The following is a 22,795-nucleotide window of genomic DNA, read 5'->3' as shown; positions in this document are numbered from 1 at the left end:
ATTTAATTTTGTATGTATTAGTTGTTAGTGGGAGGTACTGATCTAATAATCCGCGCTAGACGGCTGGCCACCTTCCCGATTAATCTTTAGGCGTTTGAAAATTAAGAAAGAGCGTTTAGACCTGCTTAGGTGTCCGCCTAGGCGCTAGGCCTCAGCACGCCGCCTGACTAGCGCCTAACGTCTTTTAAAATCTTGGTGGAAGGAGAATCAATGATGATCAAACTCACATTAAAGTATATAGGCATGACGAGTTTACCTTTTTACTCAACTCGGCTGCTTAACGTTTTCTGCACGATGATGGTTTTACAGTCGCTCTGTACTTGCATGGTCACTCTTGCCAAATATATGAAGCGTAATCGGAGAGTACAATTTACACTCACGCATGCAAGCTACGTTTGGCTTTCTGTTACAGAAAATGAGGATTTTGTAGCTAAAGAATGGAGCAAAGACTGCGCAGCTACTAATTGTTCCCTCAACGTAACGTTGTACTCGTGCAAACTTCTAAGACTCTTTTGTACATCAGACATATCCATTTCAGAAGCATCCTTCAGTTCTGCAGTGAAACACAAAATTTAAGGTAAGCACGGAAGTTGGCAAAGAGCGCCAGCAATCCTGGTTTTAAATCGAAACTCAATGGCTGCTTGTATCTGAAGTTTACACTTCATGTCAATATACACCGTCGGAACCATCAAAGTTTATACTTCATCCAATGATTTCACCAGAGATACAAACTTAAAAAGCAAAAACTCCGACCTTGAATGGAACAAAAAAAAGATGGTAGCCCTATACAGCTATACTTCATGAGTTTAGCTCTTACCTAGTGACGGTGGTGGAGGAATGATATCATCGATTGTCGGAGTTAAGGCTTTCGGCGGGGAGGAATCTTCTTTAGACGCGCGAACAAATTGCTGTTTTCCATCCTCTGTAGAGCCAAGCGATTCCATTTGCAGATGCTGAAGACATAAGGTTGAAAGAGATGCACAAATTTAAAATGTCGTTCACTGATGATGAGTGATGTAATTGTAAGAAATACAGCATTTCAAAACTCTGTATAGATGAGTCGGAATTTTCAAATATTGATTTGAATTCCCAAATTTTGGGTTTAAGAAGATTGACTCACAGAATGCGATGAACTTTCTTCTGGGTTCGGTGTAGTTCCCGGTGTAAATGATTTCACACTCCCAACAGTATCAGAGCACTCTTGAACCAGAGTCTGCGAGATCAATAAAAAGTTAAAAATAAAAATAAAAAGGTGACTTTCTTAAAAAGAAAGTACAAAACATTATGAATCAGAACCTGGAAATCAGGTTCCTGTGGATCGAAACAAAGACAGAAACATAGAACATTACCTTCTTCTTAGGCAAGCTGAGCTTCCTGTTAAAACCAATCGCCAATTCTTGTTGCCTTAGCTTATGTGATGATCCATTTCGATGAAATGACTGTGTACCAAAACTAACGCAACCTGATCCCTTGTTTATGCTCTCGTAATAATCATCCAATGCCTTGCTGCCCCATGTATACATCACATATTTCCTCAACTAGTTAAAAGCACATGTATCAGTGAGTGTTATTATATGAATTTAACTAAAATAGAAAAATTTGAAAGAAATTACTTTGTCCCAGTGGTCTTGAGCTTTTCGCCGATTTCTGATCCTCCGCAACACGATATCTTCATTGCGGAGTTTTTTTATCCTGAACTCACACTACAAAAGTAAACAACAAAATTAGGAAACCATGACCATAGTTTTCTCACCCAGATTTTTGCATTAGGCTTTCCTTCTTCATAACCTTTATAATCGAACATGAACATAGCAATGAAGAAAAAAAAAAAATTTAAGATCAAGTAACGTACTTGCACCAGAAGGTACAAAAAAATGCCAATGCAGATGCAATAAAGGCCACCAATATCCGCAAGGAACCTCACTGCATGTCAAGGTAGACAAAAATATTAGATAATCAAAACTTTAACTAAGATGTTGTAGCAAGAAAATCATTCATCTTTTTGGAGTCGTTTTCATTGATGTAGAATACTCACCAGGACCCAGAATGTTTTGGTTATCTATCTCCACGATATAGGCAGAGAGAAAGTTGATGTATAATGTACTGTTGAGCATTCCATCGTTGGAATTTTCAAGGGACGCTCGGAGCTGACTTGCATCACTGAAAGATGAACCCGGAACAAACTCATGAAACAGAGGTTGGATGAGCCTTAGATCATGATGATTATGGTATATCTGGGGAAATAAACTGAATTTTAATACATTTGTAGTAGTCCCTCTGAATGTAACTGGTGTATCATCCAAACTACTTCCATTCTTTAGGGTTCCGCTAACAAAACTAACATGTTTTTTGTTAGCATGACTCCTTGTACTGAGAGTGAACTGAAATCCAGCAGCAGCAGCAGGATTATTAGGAAGATCGACGAACTGCCATGAAATGTACAAATTGTCTTGAATTGGTTGACAATTACTGCACCTAAGATTTATAGTTGGTCCTATACTTGTATTCCGACACGAGTAGTTCCCGAATGTTGACAGAGGAGCCAGTCTGTGGTCGATGAAGCCAGGATTTCCAGTAACTAAAGTACCAAGACCACGTAAGTTTGAACAACTCATACTAGAAACCGTGGTTATGTTAAATTCCATGTCATTCTTGAAGGCGGCCAAATCAGGTGCATTTGTTGCTCTAACGTTATGCACCTCGATACTTCTTTTTGATATGTTTTTGTAGAGCAACCTGTGAAGAAACTGAAAATCCAAGTAAATATAAGCTAATTTATAGAAACCCAGAAAAGATCTGCACAGCACAGCTAATAAAATCAGCAAGAAAGAAGTGATGATTCGAAAAAAAATTATATCAAAATACTCACGCAGCAAACAAACCAATGAAGAGAATCCAACTTGCTATTGAGAACATTCCACCAAGTTCCGTTTTCCGTTTCTTAACTACTTTTTGATCATCCTGTGCCGGAAATGAAGCTAGTTAACATCCGTTTGCATAACTTGAGATCGCGATGGAACACAAATCTACTTGTAAAGCTGCCATAATCTAACAAAATTGAATGTTGAAAGTGCATTCAACAAGTAGCCACACAAACAATCCACGACAGATCAGTTCTCCAAATAACAAGTTTGCATATGATGCCTTAATCTCGTTTCTTCGCCTAGAGATGTTCTTACCTCTACTATATAGGCTCAAAGAAACCAAGAACAAAGAAGATAAAAGAAGTTCAGATTCGTAAACAATACTGCCTTTTAAGTTCCGAGCAGCAACATTTTGAGGACATATCAACCGGCAACTGAATTTCTCACAATTTTCCTTTTAAATAGATTCCACACACCCTTTTTCTTCCCCTACACATCCATGTTTAATTCTTTTTATTGTTTTTGTTCGACTTAATCAATCCAATGGCCATAAATAAATAGAGAAAAATGGCGTGTGATTATCATTTTCCTACTCGAAACTACTCTATTCTACGGGAGGAGGGAATTCGAAGTTAGTGATGAAAAAAAACGGACACACTACCCGACCAACTAGCCTAACACACATCCGCCATTTAACGGCTGCATAATTTGCATCAAAGATTTAAATAACACCAATAAATAAATAAAAAAATGGCTTGGCTAATAAAAGATGGTTAATAAATAAATAAAAAGATAATTACCAGCCAATGCCTAGTGGCAAAGCAAACATCCAATCTGCTAATCCACCACCGGAGCCGGAACCAAATGCTCCGACCATCGTTGTCGAGCTTGATAAACCTGAGGAAGAAGCAAAAGCAGAGCCAAGAGAGCAGGAGCACAAGCGTGGCCTCCAAGAAGACGGCTTGGGATTGCGTGAACTTTTTGATGGAGTCAAAGGAGAAGATGGTCCCCGCGAATCTTATGGCGTAGCTGTCGACGCCGCCGCCGGTGGAGATGGTGGAACTGGTGGCAAACAGGACGCAGCTGGCGGCGGTCTGGTTTAGAATGTACCCAACTGCGCAGGCGCACTGGCTGCCATTGTAGCTGATGCTGTTTGGCGGACATGGCATTCTTTTTCTTCTTCTTTCTTCTTGTTTTTCAGAGAGAGAAAGACTGGATTTTTAGAGAGAGAAAGAAGATTTGTACGTAGTTTCTAAAAAAAAAAAAGAAGATTTGTATGTTTTTTAGGTGGAATAAAGCCAAAATAATTTGTGGGATTTGATGAGAACAAGAAAAGTAAAAGTCGAAATCTTGGACGGAAGAGTGAGTTTTTTTTTTATATATGGAGGGTACCGTTGTGATGTTTTTGGTTGAAACTTGTGTTGTGAAAATCGATGATTTTGTCCGATGCTCCCTCAAAATTTATGACCGAGTGGAGAGTTTAAAGTAATGATGATTAGAAACAGTGTATTTGTATTGTATTTTGGTTTGATTTTATTTTCTGGGTAAACAAAGAAAAGAAAATCAAACTCAGAATTTTAAGTTGTAAAAGTGAATGTTTTTAAGTAATTGAACTACAAATTTGTTGCGAAAAGTAGCCTTCTCGTGAAGAACAAAGAAAACTTTAGAAAAGGAAGGTGGGTTGGGTTGGATGATACTCGTTGTGGTGTTTTTTGAGTCAAACTATAACACCTACATGTGTGTGCTAGAATGTGAGAGAGAGAGGGAGAGGGGATATTGGGTTGGGTTGGAATGTGACGAGTCTTTTTGATCCCTTAAAAAGTAGATTATTGTGACGAAACTAACTACTGATATTCTAAGAAGAAAAAAAAATTAATATACTCGGCCTATATGTACTTGTACAGAAAAGAAAACAAATAATCCAAATGTATTAGATCAAATCACCAGGGAAATGGAGGGCACGTGGGGATGCAGCCTTGCTTTAAGGGATGCCACTAAATTACAGAGAGGGAGAGAGATGCTAATTCCTGAATGATCGACGGATCCACCACCCATCTCTTTCTTCTTCTTTTTCTTTTATCTTTTCTACTATTCTCCCCCTTTTATCAAAGCAACTTTTGAATTTGCAAACCATTTTTAATTAATGGAGTAATGCTCTCTAGAAACGTGGACTTTGACACACTTGTTGAATTACTCTCTGATACAATAATAGAGAACCTCAACAAGTACGCCAGTTCGATCACCAGGGGTGTTTCAATAGTTAGAAACGAATTCTATGCTCGTATTACGCAAAACAATGTCCTGGATTTCATTTTTGATGCATGTGAATCATACAATGATGGCCAACAGAAGCTGAAACTGCAAGGCCGAAATTTTGTTGGATACTGCCCTGTTTGAAACAACATTAGCCTGGTTGAGTACCACTTAGACCATCAACAAGTATCTAGTGTTGAAAAAACATGGTCGGTATGCTGGCCAAACTTGCAAACCAGCACTTCTATTTTTTCACTTTTGCTTTCCTCCATGTCTTGGGGAATCGTTCTTCAGGCTCTAAAAGAACTTCAATGTGCATTTGCGACCAAAGAGTTTCAAAATTCTTGCGGCGGAAACTCTCTTGAAACCAGTCCAGCATTTCTGTTTTCAATTCGCTGGGATTCTCCTTCCAGACCTTTCTTAACATAGCACAACTGTCTATCTTTTTCATTCTCAGCTTGGCCAAAAGATTCCCTACCCGTGCTTGACCTGCTGCCTCTGGCCTTAAAACAGTAGCAGGAGGGGCGGCCATAGACTCGAGAACACATCTTAAACATGGCAACACCTGGCCGTTCAGCAAACCATAAGCGAAAACAGACACTCGGTCTTTATAGTCTTCAATAGGATCAGTATGCAGTGGAAGCTCCCATAAATGAGGACCAAAGGCTGGAATGACATAATGTAATACTCGGTCATTAAGAGGCTCATAGTAAGGTTTGGTATCCGTCCGGGGTGCCGAGAAAGTGCACAGAGACCGAGCATACTCAACAAGCCATTCTGTTTTTACACTAGTAACACCGTGCATGTAAGGACGTCTTGTCTGTATCAACTCACTGTATACCAGAAACTCGGGGGCTGAATTAGAAACAGACGACCAACGGTGGAGAAACACTCTCTCTTTAAGCATGCAGGCTTGATATCGAACTGCATGAACTTTTCTATCTCCTTCAGATGACCCTGAACTTCCTCTAATGCGTTTCGCAACCCTATCTGCCCAACCAGCACAGATAGCTTGGCGTAGGAGCTCTTCCTCATACAATGAAAGAGGGATCTTACCATGGGAAACCCTCCAAACATGTTCAACATCTTCCCGACTTCCAAAAGTACATGAAAAGTCATTCTCGCCACCAGAAACACCACTTTGATTAAAGACAAGCTGGAGTAGTTGCTTTCTCAGCTTGGACATCTCCTCCATTGTTTTTGGGTGTAGACCGTTGGCATTACAGAATTCCACTGGGCTCTCTGCAAGTTCATAGCACTGCAAAGCAAAAGCTACGGACAGAGCATCGCTGCTGGGATTAGAAAATTTTTCACGGAACATTTTCACAGTTTCTTTTAGTTTCTTCCTCCCCAATTTCTCTAGCTTGTCTATAACTTTAATGTTCCCGTCCATGTTTAATTCATGGCTTTCTTTGTGGCTATCTTCAAACTGCCTTACAAAAGGATTTGACAAACTCAAAGCAGCAGCTGCTGCAACTGCGTATGCTAGCACTAAATTAGCTCCGGAACTCTTCTTCTTACTCAGGACTTGAATAACAGTAAGGAGCATCCTAGCGTGGCGAGGACTCATGGGGTAATGAGCCATGGCCCTCCCTAGAGGTGTCAGTCTTCCACCTTTGTCAAGTGCTTGAAGAATCTTCAAGCAACGCTCTGCTTCATCCAAGGCAGCACCATCTGGAGGAGTTGGAAATGGAAAATTGGATACCTGGATGCCCAAAAAACAAGGTCACATAGTATAACACCAGTCCAGGCGTAAAAGAGGAAGCATAAATAAGACCATATAAAACATTATTACCAAATAGCATCAAGATAAAAAAAAAATTAACATACGTTCAGGTGAAACAAAACACTGCCTAAAACCTAGTAAGAACCATCCAAAACCATGAACAAAAGAAGATGGACGATACATCTACAGCCAATTAGATACCACACCTAACCCCATGAGGTCAGTATTGTCAATTTTATGCATAGTCGGAAAATGCACACCCCCCACAAATCAAGTTACTGAAAAACAACTTAAAAATGTTTTATGGTACATCAATATCTTAGGGATCAGTATATGTGTACCCACTGTTGTAAATTGTTAACATGAAAAACAAGACAGCTAGAAGATTATAAGAGATATAGACCTAACACTAAAACACATTTTGCACCTACCTTGTCAATATTCATGGATTTCATGAGAAGGACAACACCATCCACAGGGACCTTAGATATTTCAGCCAGAGAAAAATCAGGAAATATGTTACTATATGCTGCAGAAGAATACAGACGGTAACAGTGGCCAGGCCCGGTTCTTCCCGCTCTTCCTGCACGCTGAGCAGCCGATGCCTTACTTATCCACTGTACTTCATATGTTTCCATGCCACTTGAGGAATTGTAGTTCTTCACTTTCTCTTTTCCAGTATCGACAACATACTTTATCCCAGGTATAGTTAAAGAGGTTTCAGCCACATTAGTGGCCACAACAACAAGACGTTCTCCTTCCTTGACTTCTTCAAATACACGAAGTTGAGCTGCCGCAGGCAGCATTGCATAAAGAGGGAGAACATGCAATCCGCCAGGATAATCATTGTTTTCAAACCCACACTTTTTTCCCATGCTAGGATTGCAAGAGTCTACAGTATCTGAAATAGGTTCTTTCACATCAGAGTTGGAGTTTAAAGAAGTTTTTCCAGCTAAAGCTTCAAAAGCGGCTTTCAGTGAAGCAATTCCCCGCTCCTCTCCTAAAACTTTAGCAACATTACTATCATTTTCAGGGATATCATGGAACAATGAATCCCCATCCTCGCCAAAACTTTCCAGTTCACTCCCTGTTTCTGAATCATATGAGGCATCCAACTCATCCTCATCTACATCATATTGATCTTCATCAATAGAGCTAAATCTATCAGTCTGATGGCCCTCTGAACTTCCATGAACCTCAAACGCTTCATTAATCTCCTTCATGTCTATTTCCTCAGCAGAATTTATTTCAGAAACTTCACTGGCATCACTCCTCTTATCTCCTTTAGATGTTTTTATAATCTGTGCCTTTGAAGCTCTACGCAGTTTTTGGCACAAGTACTCTACTTCCCTCTGCCCAGTGACAAACACAAGTATTCCCCCATGTGGCAGCCTCTTGTGAATTGCCAAGACTTTTTTATATGCTTGCTCAATATAATCCTTTTCCTTAGTTCTCTTTGAGAAGTGAATGGATACAGGAAACTGTCTGGTGGGAACTTCTATAACTGGTGGGGGATCATGAAAAAGCTTTTTACCAGAAATGAAGTCTTCCACTCGCAAGGTGGCACTCATCAGAACAAGCTTCAAAGGAAAAATCCTTTGATCAGGACTTATAGTTCTTCCTGAAAGCATTTCTTTTTGCTGCTCTGCATATCTTTCCTGCCACCAGATGCAAATCAGTACAATAAAAGGGTCAAAAGCCTTGACTAACAAAATTCTTGGCAATAAACATTATTGAGTTTCACCTCGCGAGTACGAATTACACGTGAAAGCATTCCAATAAGTATGTCGGTGTTCAAGCTCCGCTCATGAGCCTCATCAAGAATTATGACAGAGTATCGCTTCAACAAAAAGTCATTCTGTACCAAAAAAAAAAAAGAGCTTGCTTTAACTACGCTGAACATATATTGCATAAACGTGACAGCAAAAAAAAAGATGGAAATTGATCCCAAGAAGTAACGATCAATCCTCGTACAATTGAGAAAGGGGGAAAACCAAAACCATTATATGTTCAGTTCAGGACTGAATAAAAGTGGCCCATTTGAACGTCTTCATGCTAAAGTATATTGTGCAAATAATATTTAATGATCTAGTAATTCCATCCTCATGGTTCAATAGTATGTATATAAATATATACATGCATATATATCATAATACTGCAACTTGACATTAATGGCTTCATTCTTATCCTTTGTTGGCTTTTTGATAAGATGAGAGAAACAAGCAAGGAATGTGAGCGAGAAGAAGGGGGTGTTACTTTCAAGCAAAAAAAGGAATGATATTGTTGGTCTAATTCCATTATCTAAAACCATCTGTTTATCATGTTCCCCTCAAAACTAAACCTATACAGATGTAACATTATGTGCAAATAGTTTGGCCTAAAAATTCTGATCACACACGTACATGCGCACACACACAGAGGACAAGTAGCGAAAAGGTAATTGTTTGATGCACAGTTATTTATATCATGATATGCATAGAAAAAACTGCTTGGCTATTGAACCTGAAGTTCTCGTAGTAATATTCCATCTGTCATGAATTTGATGGAGCAACTTTCACCAATCCTTTTGTCATACCTAACTTGAAACCCAACCTCTTTACCTAAATGAAGACCAAGCTCATATGCCACACGCTTAGCAGTAGCAAGGACTGCAACACGGCGAGGTTGAGTAACACCAATTATACCACTTCGTACAGAAGAGGAACTAGAACCAAAGCCAGCTTCAAAAAGAAACTGCAATATGTGAACCAAAATGTAGGAATTAGGAGAGTAAAGGAAATCAAGATCAAGCATACACAGTAAAGATAAATATAAAAACAATAATATAGAAATAAACCTACCTGAGGAACTTGGGTGGTTTTACCACAACCAGTCTCTCCGCATATAATAACAGTGGAATGGTCATTAACAGCCTCCATTACCTCCTGCTCCATCATTATTATAGGGAGATCCTTCCTTGTGTTTTCAACTTCCTCAGGTCTTGATACGTGCACTATGGTTGGGGAAATTAGAGGCCTCGGTGCAGGAGAAATTGATGATTTACTCACCCTGCTGACATTTGCTTTTGGTGTCTCTTTTATGTGGTCCTATGCAAATCCATCCCCAGGTACAGTTAGTTGGTAGCAGTCATATATAAATGAATGTCAGCCAGATATACAAAAAATTGTAATACCACAGTTCTAACTACTGTTACACAGTAAAGTATAGCATGTTGATTGTGTCTTGCACATTGTTAGTTTGTTACCCTTACTACTTATCCAAAATCCAATGTGATATCGGATTGATCATAGGCCATTATTTGTTTGTTCCTGTTGTTATTCTCAACTGAGAAGGAGGGAGTATCGCTACAATAGAATATATGCCCAAAGAGCAACAAAAATTTCCTTTTTAAGATGCATCAACCAATAATGGGATTTGATGTAATCAGTTAGCAAAATGAATAACATGAAGAAAAGATACTTTGAAGAACTCATAATGTGATGAAGAGAAACATACTGTCTTTGATATTTCATTATCACCATTCACACATGAAGTGGGAGAAACGTTTGTATCTTGTTGCAAAGACATTTCAAGTTTGTTGTTAATAGCATTTGTAATAACTGACGAGGCAGCAGCAGTTCCGCCATTGACGCCTTGCCCTCTGCCACAAACTTGACCCTGAGATGAGTCCAATGAAAAAGATGTCTTCTTTTGGATTTCTTTTTGTAATAACTTTGACTGCACCAGGTCATTCTTGGCAATATCCCGCCTTGATTGAGTTTTTTCTACCTCAGGTTCACTTTCACTACAAGTATGGTCTCTATCTACCTTGTTAAATGGTTGGGGGTCAGTCATGAAAGCTTCAAAGCCAGCTTTGGAAAATAGTACGGCCTTCTGACGTTTCTCCTTTTTAGACTCAACCTAAAAACATAGTAATTAAACAGAATGAAACTCCTATTATGAATAAAGAAATGCATCAAAATTTGATTAAACTGGCAAATACAAACCTTGCCAATGTTCTTTGAAGACTGCAGAAGAGAATATGCAGCCTCTGGAAGCTCATATTTCCTGATAAACGTAAACAACACAAAATTAATTTCATCAAACCCCATCTGTATATCAAACAAGAAGAGGGGAGGGAGCAAGGAAGGTATATGTAGGCGTACTCTAAGGCCTCAATGCTTTTGGAGATTGAAAGGGCTTTTTCCTTCTCATCCTGAAGAATTAAAACACAGCAAACCATTCCAAATCCAAATCAACTTAAGAGAGAACCGAAATGAAACAAAACGAAAATGTACAGGTACATACACCAACACACCTCCAACTTCTTCAGCTTCCTCTGCTGGGATTTGCTAACCATTGGTGCTTTTGATTTATTGGGTTTTCCACTCCCCTACGGTAAAATCAAATTAAGCGAAGAACGAAACAAAGATCAAAACAAATCGAAAACGCAGACAGATAAACCAACGAACCTCCAACTTCTTGAGCCTCCTCCGCTGGGATTTGCTAACCGTTGGCGCTTTTCTTCTTTTAGTGGGTTTTCCACACTCCTAGGGTGAAATCAAATTAGATTCAGGAACAAATTAATTGGAATTCATTGACAGAAAAGAAAGAAGGCAGTGATATCAGTAAATTAGTTTCAGTTTTTCACCTGATTGGTGACCTTCCTTTTGTTCCCTCTCTTGGCTGGCAATACGAGGGCGTTGCTATCTACCCCGCCATCTCCCAAGCAAAGTTCCATGGTTGGTTCGTCGACTTATCTGCCGGCCTTTGCTTCACGCCACAGCCCCAGAACGACGGTCGAACAGGCTGACGTCACTGATTTGATGTTCAATGACAGGGTTTAGGGTTCAAGTAGTAGTTGCCCATAAACCTAAACCCTGGCTGGCCTATCGGAATTTTTTTTTGTTTTTTTGTTTTTAAAGTAGACTATTGGTGCAAACCACCATTATCCATCACTTTCAAGAGATAGAAAGAGTTACCGAAACATTATTTCAGACTCTTCCTGACCACAAGTCTGGCTTCCATATCAGCAGAGCGTTTCAAACCTGAGACCTCCAATTTTTAATTTTAAAGAAGTCTCGTACTTCGTCATTTACATTGAACCACCAGCTCGTGATTTTTCTATCGTAAATATGGAAACATAACCATTTTGAGAACCACATAATGAAATATAGCCTATGTTTTCCATTTGTTATCAAATTAACCAAAATTGAAATGAAAGGACTTAGTTACCCACAAGTTAACTCTTTCTTTTCCTCCTACCTCGGCTGTTTGTCTCCTATGTACCTGGATTTGGATCCTCTCCTGAGCAGGGGGTCCGAATCCTCCTGACCATATAACATGGACCGTTGGATCAAAATTCAACAACTACAATTATTATAACTTTTAAAGGGACTCCCTGTTTGTAGCCGTTGGATCAAAATCCAACGACCTTTGTTATCTGGTTAGAGGGATTCGGACCATCTTCTCAAGAGAGGATCCAAATCCCTACGCACCTAATTTCTCAATGCTAATCTCAATCTCAATCCCTCAATTGATTTCGAATCAAAACCTTCAATCGATTGGTTGCCCAGAATCTGCACGCACATAATGGAAACATTGATTGTTTGGATGCTGAGAAAACGCAAGAAAACAATAGGATTACGGTTACAATTTGAAAATCAATCTGATCCAGTACCTATCTGTATCCGAAAAGTTACGAGTCAGAGAGGAAGAGCAATACATGCTATCATGATCTAAATTGTTATGATCCCACATCGGCTACACCAAAAATGGTGTAGTGGTACTTAAGTCCTTGGGTCCTCCCACCTATCAGGCTAGTCTTTTGGGTTGGGCTCTTCTCTTGGGTTTGAGTACCTAACATTCGTATCAGAGCCTGGGTTCCGACGCTGCGGAGGGGGAGACCTGGAAAGGCCTACCTTAACGGGACGACCAAAGGGTGCACTGCCATTAAAAGTGAAAGCCACCAAAGTAAGGAACTCCGTGGGCGTCGGGTCCCGACCCTGCAGAGGGGGCAATCTGGAAAGGGCTACCTTAACGGGACGACCAAAGGTTGCGCCGCCATTCAGAGTGAAAGCCACCAGAGTAAGGGCCGCCGTTGGCGTCGGTTATTCCGAAGGGTGGTGTGATGTTATGATTCCACATGGGCTACACCAGAAAATAGTGTAGTGGTACTTAAGTCATTGGGGTCCTCCCACCTATCAAGCTAGTCTTTTGAGTTGGGCTCTTCCCTTGAACTTGAGTACGTAACATAAATTATCTAATATTTGATATTACTGTCTTCCTCCCTTAAGGAATTCAGTTTAGGGCAAGGAAATGAGAAAGTGTTGTGTTGGATTGGATTTGGGAGATTCTTCTGCAAAAATGAATGCTTTCTCTTTCTTCAACCTCGTGGAGCGTAGGAGACAAACAGTAGAGGTAGGAGGAGGAGAGTTTTAACCTACGGGTAATTAAGTCTTTTTCACTTCAATTTTGGTTAATTTTATAACACATGAAAAACATAGGCTATATTTCGTTAGGTGCTTCTCAAAATGTTTATATTTTCAAATTTCCCCTGCCCTACTTGGGCTAGTTTGGTGTTGCTTACTTTATTAAAAAAAACTGTGAGAATAAAGTAAAATAAAATTATTGAGTATTTGGTAAATTGTAATTTTGGAATTTAGATCTCATTCGAATAAGATTCTCACATCTTATTCATTTATTGTGCATCATGCAGTTAGAAACCATTTTGAATTCTTTATTTAAAACTAAACACAAACATTACCTAACGAAAGCTAGCCGCACGATGTACGATGAACAGATAAAATCTATCTTGTCCTCGCGAAGAGGATTCGGAGAGGATTTCCATCCGTATTTGGAATATATGTAGGAATATACTTATCATTTGAAAATTCATTATATGGACACTAATCATTATGCTTTAAAAAAATATTTTTAAATAGAAGCAGGGTAGTTTTAATATATAATTTCCAAACGTTCGATTGGAAGACATGGACAATGTGTGAATTTATTATTTTTTAAATAAAAATGAGACCACTAGCTAGTTCCCTTTTTATTTAAGAAAATATATATCAATTTTGCAAGTTCAAATAGAATTATTATTTTTAATTAAGGCCTCTTAATTTGTATAATTAAGTAAAACCACGCTTGCTTACAAATTAATATTGTGCACTCTCAAGACTTATGAAGTCATTATTAATTTGTGTAAACACTGTTAGATTTAAATATACGTTGTTGCCACAAAAGAAGACAAAAAAATTAGTTAAAATAAGATTAAGTACCAATTAAGGTAACGAACTTGACAACCAAGAACCAACTAACATAACAAGACCATTCGCTGCTGCATAAGAATTAACAAGAAGTGTTATTAAGTCATCAAAACTACGTTGTTGTCTTTTGTCTCAATCCACTAAACAACTTGTTTACATACAATTTCTACAATTTATACTTTCATAACTTGATAGTTTCCGAAAATTATTTGATTCTGACACGCTGAAATTTTTGTTGTAAAATACAAGTCAATACATTAGTAAAGCATTACTGGATCCTCACCTGTCGTATGTAGGCAACACCAGTCTACTAAGATGCAAGGATTAGAAGATCGATGTCCTCCTCACCCATTGGATGGCCAGCACTAAGGAGCTATTGAGAAATTAAGAGAATGATTCATGAATTCAAATGTAAAACTTAGAGTCGTGCGATGTGTGAAGTGTAAGAGATGTGTGAGTGATGAAAAACATAGAATCAGGAAACAGACATTGCGTTGCAACGTCTGAATCTAAAAGTAAAAAACAGAACCATGAAACGAGGCTTTGCATTGCTGTGTCTGAATCCAAATGTAAAGGAACATGTAGAAGCTGTGTCAGTGATGGAAAAAAAAAAACGAAACCAATAAATGGACATTGCAATGCAGTATCTAGAACTAAATGTAAAAAACAGAATCAAGAAAGACACTGTTGATCTGTATTGACTTATTCCAAGATATAAAAACTATGGAAAAATGAAGTGTCGATTGAAGTGGGTGCCAGCTGTAATAACAAATTTTGTTAATTTTAAATGCATTTAAGTATCACAATACATGATTGACTTATTTATAATTAACATAAATATTGTTGATATATTATTAATATTGTAACTTTTTATTGATTTTACACAAAATCACCCTAAAAATAAAAAAGGGTGTGATATCCACCCATCCCTTTTTACTTCTCACACACTCCTTATTAATTTCTATCATTTGATTTTCTTCAATTTATTCGATCTAACGGCTATAAATTAAAAGAATGTATGAGAAGTAAAAAGGGTGTGTGGATAGCACAACCCAATAAAAAAAAGTCTCCCAAAACCAATGCTCATCAAGTTCATTTATGGACAAAGAAAGAAAGTACACATGGTAAATTTGTACATTTAACTTGCACCTAAAGTCCACCCTAGAACTTTGTCAAAAAATTAACATGCGATGATCTTTTGATTAATTCATCTCACAGTCAGAAACCTCCTGCGGCTCGGGTACATACCTCCCCCAGAACCAATGCTCCCTCCACACACTGTCCATAGCTTCCATTCGAACGTTCTTCGTCTCCGGCACGAAAAAGAACGCGAAAACCGTCATGATCAACACGAATCCGGCAAAGAGGAAGAAGAGACCGAACTTGAGGTGGCAGAACATAGTGAGGGAAGATTGAGCAATTCCAAACATGAACAACATGTTGACAGACACATTCAGTGCTTGCGCTGCTGATCTCACCTCCAACGGGCATATTTCACTTGGTACTAACCATCCCAATGGCCCCCAAGACCAAGCAAATGCTGCTACGTAGAAGCAAATTAAAATCACCAAAAAATCCGCTTCGCTTTTCGACATGTTCCCATGTCCCGAAATTCCAAACTTGATCGCCACCATCGCTGCCACCGCTATTTGACATATAAACATTTGTACACCGCCTACAAGAAACAAGGGCCTCCGTCCGAATGTGTCCACACCCGCGACAGAAACACACGTAGCAACAACGTTCACAACTCCGGTTATAGCGCTGGACATAAGTGAGGCCTTGTGACCGAACCCTAATTTCTTGAATAGGGTCGGCGCGTAGAATGTGATGGCGTTGATGCCGGCGACCTGTTGGAAAATCGGAATAAAGATGCACATGACAAGGTAAGGCCTATACTTGGGATGAAACAAGAGATTTTTCATCGGCGAGTTTACTTTTTTCGCAGCCGCGGTGGCGAAAACAAGGTCTTGGAACTCCACCTCCACATTTGACGTGCCGTGAATCTTCTGTAACAGTTTCTTTACCTTGTCAGCCGGTTGGCCTCTGTCAAGCATGGAATTGGGAGTGTCCGGCAGGAAGAGAGACCCGACCAAAAGCAGTAGCGCCGGAATAATTGCCGATGCTAAAGAAACTCTCCCTCCCCATCCACCTTTTATATGTCCGGCGCTATAGTTGACGAAATTCGCCACTAAAATCCCAATTGTCACATTCAGTTGGAGGATAAAGTTGAGAGCTCCTCTGATAAAGGCCGGCGCCATTTCTGACAAAAAGATTATACTCGACTGAAGGGCGAAACCAATGCCAATGCCGAGGAAAATGCGACCGATGATGAGCATTACAGCGTTCACTGCAGCGGCACTGAGGATGGCACCGATCAAGTAGGTAGCGCCGCTAATGCGCATGGAAATGTTTCGACCGAAGGCCCTGGTTACTGGAGAAGCAACCAGGGCGGATACCATTGCTGCAATGTAGACAGAAGAGGTGAACAAAATCATCAGATGGTTCTGCGGTTTGCAGTACATGTTTTCGTTGTCCGCTTCCCTTTCTTTGAATGCCGATGGAAAAAACTTCCTCAGAAAAGCTTCCCTCGAAATCACACCTCCTGCAAAACATTTCCACCATTACATAAATACCTTCTTCTTTAAAAGAAATTCTCTAAGCAAAACGAACCGATGCACATCAACATTGTATTGATTGCGGTGAAAAACGTATTTTGATAACATGTTAGTAAAAAATGTAAAAGGAAATTATACGGATGATAAGAGCTTGAGGGCAACCTGTGTCGTAACCAAAGAGGAGACCAGCCCAGGCAGCAACCAGGCAATTCACCAACACGAAGTTGGTGATGTTTCCGTCATTTTGCCTCACCCCGCTTACAACCACGACAGTCCCTCTCGACATCTTTTCAACAATCTAAACACGTTTTTCTTTCTCCTTTTTTCCTTGTTTCTTGTTCTTCAAGAAAGGGTTTGGTAATAAACCAAACTTTTGCCGTGGTAGCGGGGGCAAGTACTACAGCATTCGAACCATACAAATACTTTAGCCCCCCTCAAAAACAACAATCTACGGAGAGGTAATTAACCTTCTTAGCCAAGTAATGCTGTGAATTTAAGATATTTGTTCATGGCATTCGAGCCTAAGAAAGCTAACCACCACTTCCGTTCTCGAGGATTACTCTAACGAGGAAATGAAAGAAACAAAGAAACTGCAATCTTTGTATCTCCTGTTAATTCAATTTTATCCCTCATTCTTCGGGATGCAGATGAATTCGCACATGAAGTTCCTCTTAAAATAGCCCCTCAAATTATAAAGTCCCAAAAATGTAGGTTATCCATTCATTTGTTTCACCACCTATGTTTGTAGCCAACTTGGTCAAATATCACCTGTTTTAGGAGATTTAGGAGATGGAATTTACTCTTGTAATTCTGGATAGCAAACCCTTTTGACTTTCATTGATTTGCCGTCTCCACGGGATGTTCTGAAATTTCGATACAACTTCATAACATGATAATATGCTCGGTGTCAACTATAGTACTATTACTATAATACGTGAAATTAGTAACACCAGGTGGCAAAAGTTCTCGGACCAACCACAACTTGGAACACCCCGTTTTTCGTGTACCCACAGCACCTGAAGATAATTAAAAGAGCCGGGAGTACTCGAATTAAAGTCAAAAATATACTTCACTCAATATGATTATCGTATTACGATATAAACAATACTCGTAACATTTTAACGAGTCGTGGTCAAATAAATGAAAATGACAAGAAATTGCTATAAGCCCGTTACAACTGTTATTTGTGTAGGTGTAACAAATTGAAGGCTAACTATAACATATAAGTTACAACACAAAGCTGATGATTTCAACAGATCGCTTGTTCCGTTACATCTCTATATCGTCCAGGTCGGGTAGAGGGAAACGAAGGATTGCAGCAATGCCGGTTATTTGTGCCAGCTCTGTTCATATGATAAGATGATTAGAAAGTTTGGTCCGGAAATTTTTTTATAAAAAGTGTCAGATGCTTAAAGCAGCATTGGTATGAACGATGCAAATACTTACGTTCTCCTGAAACATGCAAAGAAGAAAATATATGAACAGTGCCCCCTGAATCCTTCACTGATTTCACTAGAGTGGCATACCTTTGCCTCGCTACAACATCGGCATTCCTGTCCATCAAGAAATTCTTATTGTTACAGCCTTTAAACTACATTTCTCCAGTAATAAAAGGATCTTTTGGACCAGTCCATTAATAGTAAAGAAGAGACAATTAAACTAACCTGAAGAGTTCATCTGTTATCAAAAGGGTTTGGATAGCCATTCGTTCATGAGCAACTTCGACATGCTTCGGTCCATAGCATGCACGATCTGGATCCTGCACGATGACAAAAATAATTCAATAACTATGCTAAAATGCTTGAGAATGTTGGAGAAAAAGATAGATGAACATAAGATAAAGATTTCTTCCGAGCACAAAAAATCTACGGGTAAAAATTACAGAGATTTTATCCCTCCAACAGACTAATAGACACATATATTAACTTTTAGGGTGGAGGGAGTAACTACTGAATTGAAGCTGCCTTTTAACTGTTACTCTCCATCCTATCTTAGTTTTCTTACTATGACCAGATATGTTCAAAGCTTCTTTTGAATCTACCTACCTACCTATACACAAATCCCTTTGCAATGACCTGTATTAAGTGATTTCTTAGATATCATGAAATCAATCAAATTTCGGTGCTCGATAAGAGGTACAACCCACATTTTTTGGTCTTCAACTATCAATGACTTAGTATACATGCTTATCAAGAATAAGCCTCCAATCATTGTTCCAAAGGATGGTAAGTTGGCATCCAAGTATAACTTTAAATTAAAGAAACACATATTTCAGTTTAGAACCTGACATTTGAAAGCATGCCGAAGAAATCTTGCAGAACTCTAACCTGAAGAAGAAAGGGTCCAATACAATGTTATTTTTCTTTACTTTGGCAATGACAATTAAGGAGTTACGAATATTAACCAAGTTGGGTGTTGTACCTCTTGTGCTGCTTGAGTATCTTTTATCATATTCATAATGTTTGGAGCATCCAGAACCTCCCTTAAGCTATGCCTGTCATTGCAAGAAGATAAAATGCACACTTGTAAATTAAGATTGAAAAGCATAAACGATCACTGAAATGGTGTATTGATTCTTCAAGTGAGGAACAAGATTAAATAATAAAGAGTAAATAAGTATCACATGTACTGGATGTATGAACTGGTAAATCCCGTCACCCTATAAAATACAAAGTTATAAACATGATGTGTTCACGGCTCATTGCTAAAAAGTAACCCCAACTCCAGCAATGGAAAATGAACACTGAAAAATAAAAATGATACAGGAACAAGAAATCCAGAACATTTACAACACAAATATGGTAGTAGTTTGAATATGTGACCATACTTGTACCCCGAGCTTGTGTGCACAAGAATTATCCGCGACTTGTTCTCAATAATAGTTCTCAGCTGTTTTCTTTCTGCCTCCAATAATAGGTGACGATGAAATTGATCCTGAAGCAGATAAGAATGCAAATTAATATCAAATAAATTGTTTTACTGTTTTATATAATAAGTCAGTTCGTAAGACCAGGTAAAGACTGACTCCACAAGTAACTAATTTAAGAAGAAAGATCTATATGTAGTGCTAGTCCACTAGTAAAATAAGGCCTCAAGGCAATTCACAATTTCACACTAATGAGTTTCAAAAGCTCATACAAAGTCATATCACACCTTTGTGAAACCTGGACTTGCAATTACAGCACACCGAACAACACTGAAATCAACGTGCTTCAAGAAAGCCTATCACATATAGAAACCTGCCTCATTAGATGCAAGCTATGCTTGACAGTGTGAGGAGCTTCCGGGAAAAACTCAATTTGAAATTACCTGCAACACATTCTCGAAGAATTTATTCAAAGCCTGCAAAAGATGGAAAGATATTAGTAATGCAATAATATCAGAAAACTTGATTTCAGAAAAAAACAAATTCTAAAAGAAAAACGTACCGATTCATAACCTGCAATCCCAGGTCCGTGCTTGCGAGGAATCGAAGTTTCTATTCGTGAACGAGTAATTGTCATACTGATAGAAATAGTTGCAAGAACATTAGTCTCATAAGGTCATAATTTCAGGTTCATGGTAAGTAATGCAGGATAACAGTGTGCATGTGCACAATCTTGGCTTTTGAGCTTTTCTGAGTAATATTTTCAAAATCCACAATTTCATAAAGAAGAGATTTTAACCAATCTGTCATGCAGTTTTCCTAACACACATTTTAAGGATATGACCAAGATCCTAATGCAAATAACTACCAGAAAAGAGAGGAAAATAATAACCATATGAGTAATGTATAAAATAATAACTATATGAGTAATGTATAGGGATGGACAACGGGTCCGCACCATCACCATCACTCATCACCATTTAAACGAATCATGTTGGGAATGAAGTAAGGCACACCTTTTACCAACAAGGAGAATATGTGCTAATCCTTCTTGCATTAAAATTACAGCTAGATCAGCACTTGCACCAGGATCTGAAAATCGTAGAAACAGGAGCATCACGTAAGTATTAGACCTAAACATCAATCTCTATTGCTATAAAAAGGAGGAGGTTTTGCATTATAACATTTCAAAGAGAAATTGGTCAATATCACAAGAAACAGGAGTAACATTAATTTAAGAATCTAACGAGTTTATTTATTTTTCTTAATATATATAAACAGAGGGAAAAGGAGGAGGGTGGGGGGCAAAACAGAGTATATACCGGAAGCTTGATGGAGTTCGTGCAAGGCCAATGAGTCCCAGACATCCTATAAAACATACAACATAGCACGACACAAGTCAATGCATTGCATAACAGGTTTATATCACATGAAACTCAAAAGATTCACTGAAAAATAAATATGGATTGTTAAAAACTTGTGCAGATCAACAAAAACCATACCTTTCTTAACACAAAAGGTCGGTGCAGCTCAAGCTCCAAAGTGTGAAATGCTCCTATCTACATTAGGAAGATGAGAAGCTTAGAGCAGAACTTGAAAATTGTCAATTGATCAGTATTAAATTCAATTTAAGACGACATTCACCTTTACATATTCATTCTCCAAGATATTCTTCCCACGTATACGCAAGACAGCTCCTACTTTGTCATAATCAGCAACCTAAAAGGAACATACAAAATAAGTACATAACACCGAACAAAAAGCATAATTAGAGAAAAAATTTCTCCATACCTCTTCGACTTTGATTTCTAACTTCAGCTTCACGCGCTCTGCATCTCTTCCACCAGCAGCCGCTTCTCTCAGAACTTTCCTATTACACAACGCATACGGTTGTCATGAAAATTGCTAATGGATGCATGTTGACCAATCAAACTGGTTCCCGAGCATATCGTAATAAAAAAGAATTCGTATACCATCTCCGAATATAAGAAAAAATACACTCAGAATTATCGAAACATTCGACTTGCACTGATTGCAAAGTAAAACTTGTCCTTTCTTCCTACAATTTCTAAGACAATGTTATCACAAGTACAAATACACTAATGTTTTCACTCAAGCTTACTCCTAGAAAAAAATTTCGATCGAAAAAGAAAAAACGAAAGTTTCTTTTAGAAACAAATTAAACGCAGCTAATAATTAAGTTCAAATTCCTCCAATTAAATTATTAAATTTGAATTCAGCTGGTTTTGTAACAAGTAAATACACATTAGAACTACAATTAATCAGTAAATCAGAATGTTAAGAGAAAAAAAAGGGTTTTACCTAACAGTGACAGCCATGACTGTGTCTCCCGGAGCAATCAAATTATAAGCATACCACAAATCATCGGAATCCAGCGGTATCATCTGCCACACCCACCAATTCAAAATTCACCCAAAATTCAAATCAAAATTACAGATTTACAGCAAAAACTAATCACTATATTAACAGTAATAATTATGAAGTAATCAATCATAAGTTACCTTAACGCTGCCAGGTCCGCCGGGAATATAGTCCTTCCGAACAATCTTCATGGCCTCGCTGTACAGGATTACTTGTCCGAATAAATTCGAAGGAGAAAGTGTTGATTTTTGGGTGTCCCGACGACGAGGGGAAGGAAGACGAAGGAGGAGGAGCGTAAGAAGCTTTCGGTTTGAGTGGCGGTAGTGGTGCGCCCGTGCACGTGCGAAAGACTCCTGGGTCGTTTAACAGGGGTTCCGGTAGACTCGTGCTATTGCTCGAGATTCAACCTATCACAGTTTGACGCGTATATACAAACTTTCACTTTTGTGCTTTGATAACTTGTTTGCAAAAACTATCTTTTTTGTGCTTTGATAACTCGTACGAACGTCTTAAAGCAATGAGAAACTTAAAAACAGTGGTGTCGTATAGTTGATCTTGGATGATACGTGTTGTAGGCCTGATTTAACTGATGAATTATAGAGAGAATAGAGAGCTGGGGCAAACACAGAGAAACAACAAATTTGGTGAATTTTGAGGTGTGATTTCGTCTAATAAGATAATATCCAAGGTAAGATATTTGGTTGAATCTCATACGGTTAATTCCTTATCCCAATAGAATTACAACACTTGCCTTTGAATGCGTAATACTCCCTTTGAATGCGTAATACTCTCTTTGAATGTGTAAATACTCAAGTAAATGACGCAACAGGTTTCCA

General features: G+C 38.6%; 4 protein-coding genes across 6 annotated transcripts; all 4 read right to left on the bottom strand.

Moving 5' to 3' along the window:
• Positions 1-207: 207 nt before the first annotated feature.
• On the bottom strand, positions 208-4,321 carry LOC137723431 (uncharacterized). Of its 2 annotated transcripts, XM_068462629.1 has the most exons (9): positions 3,665-4,321; positions 2,870-2,961; positions 2,036-2,736; positions 1,853-1,923; positions 1,614-1,703; positions 1,350-1,538; positions 1,121-1,213; positions 818-953; positions 208-553 (listed from the first exon to the last, which is right to left on the bottom strand). In XM_068462629.1, exons 1-9 carry the CDS (start codon positions 4,031-4,033, stop codon positions 390-392), a joined length of 1,905 nt encoding a protein of 634 aa, XP_068318730.1. In that variant the 5' UTR covers positions 4,034-4,321; the 3' UTR covers positions 208-389. The 2 variants fall into 2 exon arrangements, with proteins under 2 accessions (XP_068318730.1, XP_068318731.1); XM_068462630.1 differs by lacking the exon at positions 2,870-2,961 and having other exon boundaries at positions 2,036-2,747.
• A 367-nt stretch (positions 4,322-4,688) lies between these two features.
• Positions 4,689-11,698, bottom strand: LOC137723438 (ATP-dependent RNA helicase DEAH13-like). Its single transcript, XM_068462635.1, has 11 exons — positions 11,474-11,698; positions 11,295-11,372; positions 11,141-11,215; positions 10,989-11,038; positions 10,830-10,890; positions 10,339-10,743; positions 9,684-9,929; positions 9,346-9,576; positions 8,588-8,701; positions 7,275-8,501; positions 4,689-6,822 (listed from the first exon to the last, which is right to left on the bottom strand). The coding sequence occupies exons 1-11, from the start codon at positions 11,561-11,563 to the stop codon at positions 5,362-5,364; spliced, it is 4,038 nt and encodes a 1,345-aa protein (XP_068318736.1). The 5' UTR covers positions 11,564-11,698; the 3' UTR covers positions 4,689-5,361.
• Positions 11,699-15,097: 3,399 nt separating this feature from the next.
• Positions 15,098-17,266, bottom strand: LOC137723670 (sugar transport protein 10-like). The gene is made up of 2 exons (XM_068462868.1): positions 16,874-17,266; positions 15,098-16,698 (listed from the first exon to the last, which is right to left on the bottom strand). The coding sequence occupies exons 1-2, from the start codon at positions 16,995-16,997 to the stop codon at positions 15,296-15,298; spliced, it is 1,527 nt and encodes a 508-aa protein (XP_068318969.1). The 5' UTR covers positions 16,998-17,266; the 3' UTR covers positions 15,098-15,295.
• A 495-nt stretch (positions 17,267-17,761) lies between these two features.
• LOC137722722 (protein PELOTA 1-like) lies at positions 17,762-22,402 on the bottom strand. 2 transcript variants are annotated; one of them, XM_068461794.1, is made up of 16 exons: positions 22,100-22,402; positions 21,900-21,982; positions 21,369-21,447; positions 21,222-21,296; positions 21,080-21,136; positions 20,900-20,945; positions 20,594-20,669; positions 20,140-20,215; positions 20,021-20,053; positions 19,865-19,933; positions 19,545-19,645; positions 19,133-19,205; positions 19,000-19,038; positions 18,376-18,470; positions 18,158-18,264; positions 17,762-18,054 (listed from the first exon to the last, which is right to left on the bottom strand). In XM_068461794.1, the coding sequence occupies exons 1-16, from the start codon at positions 22,148-22,150 to the stop codon at positions 17,981-17,983; spliced, it is 1,134 nt and encodes a 377-aa protein (XP_068317895.1). In that variant the 5' UTR covers positions 22,151-22,402; the 3' UTR covers positions 17,762-17,980. The 2 variants fall into 2 exon arrangements, with proteins under 2 accessions (XP_068317895.1, XP_068317894.1); XM_068461793.1 differs by having other exon boundaries at positions 19,539-19,645; positions 22,100-22,399.
• Positions 22,403-22,795: the final 393 nt, after the last annotated feature.

Source organism: Pyrus communis, chromosome 17 (genome assembly GCF_963583255.1).
Source record: "Pyrus communis chromosome 17, drPyrComm1.1, whole genome shotgun sequence".
Classification (NCBI taxonomy): domain Eukaryota; kingdom Viridiplantae; phylum Streptophyta; class Magnoliopsida; order Rosales; family Rosaceae; genus Pyrus; species Pyrus communis.
The sequence above is the reverse complement of the archived record's forward strand: the minus strand, read 5'-3'. Positions and strand labels throughout refer to the sequence as shown.